We start from the raw sequence: 4,399 nt of genomic DNA on the forward strand, positions 1-4,399 counted from the left end.
ATGAACAACTAGAGAAACAACTGCACCCATATACAGTGCTGAAGCACAAGAGCAAATGTCCTTGTACCCAAGTTTGTTTGCAGCAGATAAGTTTAATTGACTCCACACCCATCTATGGCAGCAGTTGTTGTAGAAGAACAAGGATTGCATTCCAATGAACAATCAGGCAAACTGAAAACCTTACCAAAACAGTTCTACAAGAACATCAAGAAACTAGGTTGTCAAGAAACTAGGTTGGACCATAACTTATGTGCCGAGAAATCCAGTCTACTTCAGGAAACCGGTAGATAAACAAAAGTAATATGAGAGACTTCTAACATGATCCTCCCCCTAATTCATCTTTGTCCACCAGTCATGCACAGGCACCTTGACTAACAGAATTTACAATTCCATGACTTCCCACCTTGATTACCGATTTCCCTACAACCACCCACCTCACACAAATGCATTCCTCCATCCTGACAGAAATCTATTCACCACAAACTCGAATTATGGAATAACTAGATAAGCGTCCAAAGAACTGTTACACATACTGAGGATTTCATTCAATACAAGTTGTGATCAGCCGCCAATTTGAATGTCAGATTCTTCTGAAGAAGCACTAGCTCATTACAGCATGAGATCAATAGCATGATAGCACAGGTCCAAGCAACAACCACTTATAGTTCTCCTGTGCTAGATTCTCAAACATGGCAACTACGACATCTCACGATCTAAACATCCTCAAACATTTCCAACATCTTTCCAAGAGCATTGTTCTAATTTTAATATCATAAAGTAGAGAATTACGCGGATTAGATCTGAACCAGATACTACCACCAGCTCTCAAGTTTCGATCGAAATCTCAAGCATTCAAATTACAAAAAGAAAACCAGGAGCCGATAGCAAGCATGAATGCATGATAGCCTGTGCCCTCTCGGAACATAAACAGATAAGGAGAAGAAAAAAGAGACCACTGGACGGGATGCGACGCAATGGATGCGACACCAGAACAGATCAGTCGTCCCTCTTCTTGAGCTTGTCGACGCGCTGCTGCAGCTGGTCGAGCCTGACGACGAGGTGGGTGACGGAGAAGAGGATCCAGTAGAGCAGCAGCGCGGCGGCGATGAGGAGCGCGTTGCGCTGCGACTTCATGATGGACTTCTGATGGCGGAGGTGCTCAGAGGGGGTGCAGGAGTGCTCGTCGTCGCAGGTGGGCTGCGTCTCGTACTTCCAGTAGATGTCCATGAGCAGGAACAGGCAGAAGGGCACCACCGACATCATCGGCCTCAGCGCGCTCCGCACTACCGAGATCATGCCCCGGCGCAACCCGTCGAGGCCGGGGAGCGTCAGCAGCAGCAGCATGATCGCCTCCGCGCCCGCCGCGTAGCCCAGCACCACCCACTCCAGCGCCATCGCTGGATCGAGCCTGGATTTCGATTTGGGAGGGGAGAGGGATTTGGGAGATGGGGATCAAGCGGGCGTGTGCGATGCGTTGTGGGATTTCGCCTTTAGCGAGGGGAGCGGAGAGGAGGGCGGTGGATCGGTGAGTTTTTGGGTGGAATTGGTCTATGGAATGAGGTTGTTGAGGGAAGGGAGGGCTTATGAGAGGTTCTTGTGCACGCGGTGTAGGCAGTTCGGGTAGATTTGGATGGACGACACGTTCGAGGAACCGACGGCTGAGTCATGGTGTACGGGTCTGCGGGAAGGGGCGAATGGGGAAATCCGCATGCTCTTTCGCACGTACGCCCATCGTCGCCGTCCATTTTTTTCATTTAATATTTATTTATCTATTATTTTTTAAAATATTCATAATTGTTTGTCATCGATTTCAGTACAAATTTGAGTACAGATGAATGGTTCTGATAAATCATATGTTTACATAGTTTAGTAGAATTCTCGTGAAATCCTCGTGGAGGGGTCAGATCTCGCGAATAGTGACATGCGGAGACTTTTGTTTGAACACGTCGAAACTAATGCAAGTAGAAAGTAGAAGAATAGGGATATTAAAGGACAGAGAAGGAACAATAAATTATATTACTTGATGAATAGTAATTTACACATTTATATGGGATGAAGAGATGCTAAGGCACCTGTTGTGATGTCGATTGCCTCTAACAGGTGTCTCTTCATTACTAACTGCTAATTACATGATAATTGAGTATTATATCTATTTACAACACTCTCCTTGATCAATTATCCTAATGTAAATTTTTAGTTAAAAACTTCTCTAAAATACTATAGGAAAATATGAGAAGAAAATAATAAGTTGATATGTTAATATACTATTAAAACTCCTTTAAAATATAATAAAAAAATATAAGAAGAAAATGATATGGCATATATTGGTTATTATCTTGTTGTAAACTCATATGAGAAAGCTAGATAGGAAAAAACTCATTGATGAGCTTAGAGAACAATAATTATGATCTATGAATCATATTAAAATCTCCAAAAAATTACTTAAAAATAGAAAGAATAAGTTAGATATTGTCTCATTAAAAACCTCATATGAGAAATCGCATAGGAAAAATTCATTAAAAAATGTATAATATAATATGAATAGATTATTATTTAGGGATCAACTCCATCTAAACCTTACAAATCTCGTAGTCATCGTATACCAATTCCGTGAATACTTTTTTGAATGCGGAAGTTGGTAATGACTCAGTGAATAAATCAGCGAGATTATGTAAACATATGATTTATCAGACTGATATGTGAAAGTAGCCACTAGAATCTATTTATGATTCCTACGAGAATGCAATATCACCATGAAATTTGTTTGTGATCTGGTGTCACAGGGATCAATTATATAGCTAATATCTAGATATCCTATTATGTTCATGTCTAATTTTTCTGATAGAATAAATCTAGATCTTTGGTGTCATAAAGATATCAACCGATATCGTCTTTCACTCCCACCTAATAGAGTTGTTGGTGCTACACTATTTGAGCTAGTAAGTTATCTGCAAATACAATATCAGGTCTGTTACGGTTTACAAGATACATAAGTGTTTTGATGGTACTAAGATATATAATTTTTTGTTCAATATCTTTTCATGGTCAATCCAAGATATATATGGATCTTGATTCATATTTAGGGATTGAATAACTATATGTGCTTTGATGGATAGGATTGTTTAATATCATTTGGATATCGGTGGACTGATGGATAAATATTCTTATGGAAATATGCTCAAGTTATAGACTTAAGTAAAATTTGGTTTGTCATGTGTGGTTTGGAGATGATATAAATCCAATTTGGGATTTCACTATGAACACACGTATGCAATCATCGTGGTTGGAGTAACCCTTCTGCAAAAGGAACTCAATAAGTCGGGTGTACCATATTATTTCCGATTGCTTTAAGCCATATTGTATTTTTTTAAGCTTTACACAATACATGTTCCGGTTTGCGTTTGGATTTAGAATGTTTAGTCCTTCAGGGATTTTCGTATATATGTCCGAATCAAGTGACCTATATAGGTATGCGGTCACTGCATTTATCAACTACATAGGTTGATGATTTTGAACTGCCAATAAAATTATATATCAGAACGTGATTCCATTCATTACTAGATAATATGTCTCATTGAAATCAATATTGGGTCTCTATAAGAACCCTTGTGCTACTAGTCCTGCTTCATATCTCACCACCTCTTTGTTTCTATTCCGTTTGTGAATTAAAACCCACTTGTATCACATAGGGAAGATGTTACGAGGAGTATGTATTACTGATGTGAATAACTCTCTTTTGAAGACCGAGCATAATTCTATCTGGATTGCATCCTTCTATTGTGCCCAGTCCGATCGCCTGCAACAACTCTGCCATGGTCTTAGGATATATCATTGTGAAGGTCATTTGCAATCTTTGTGGAGAAGTAAGTGTCAACAATTGTAGTCTTTCGGTCAAATGACTCCAGAATTAATATAAATGATAGAAATTTTATCTACCCTTTTTGACCAATCATGATTTACCATTATGATAGAGTTAGTGTGTTCCGATATCCCAACATCAATGTTCGTGTGCACAGTTGGATTGGGATGTGGGTGTTGGTTATCCACCGGATGTATAATATCCATAGGGTTGGGGTGTTGTTCAACTTAGCGTTGATTTTCATTTACTGTTTTGGAGGAGGGATTTCGCTGTTTCCACTGTAACTTGTAAGAAGTTTTATCCTTTGTGACTGTACCTTTTCTCCTTTTATTTTGATTTGGGAGTTGACCTCTAATTTAGTGGATTAACACGTTGATGGTAGTCACCAAAAGTGGTGTAGAAGGCACAGTAGTGGGTGACTAATTTGGTGTTATGAGCATAATCTGTAAATATTGTAGTAGATGCCATAATCTCACCACATTGTGTTGTACCAATATTAGTTGAGGCAATCTCTTAAAATTTTGCATTAAATTCCACTTT

At 39.3% G+C, this 4,399-nt stretch overlaps 1 protein-coding gene across 1 annotated transcript; it reads right to left on the minus strand.

Annotated features, from left to right (window-relative positions):
- Positions 1-739: 739 nt before the first annotated feature.
- On the minus strand, positions 740-1,699 carry LOC133921297 (uncharacterized). Its single transcript, XM_062366110.1, has one exon. It carries the CDS (start codon positions 1,393-1,395, stop codon positions 997-999), a length of 399 nt encoding a protein of 132 aa, XP_062222094.1. The 5' UTR covers positions 1,396-1,699; the 3' UTR covers positions 740-996.
- Positions 1,700-4,399: the final 2,700 nt, after the last annotated feature.

The sequence above is a fragment of the Phragmites australis genome, chromosome 6 (genome assembly GCF_958298935.1).
Source record: "Phragmites australis chromosome 6, lpPhrAust1.1, whole genome shotgun sequence".
In the NCBI taxonomy this organism is placed as follows: Eukaryota; Viridiplantae; Streptophyta; class Magnoliopsida; order Poales; family Poaceae; genus Phragmites; species Phragmites australis.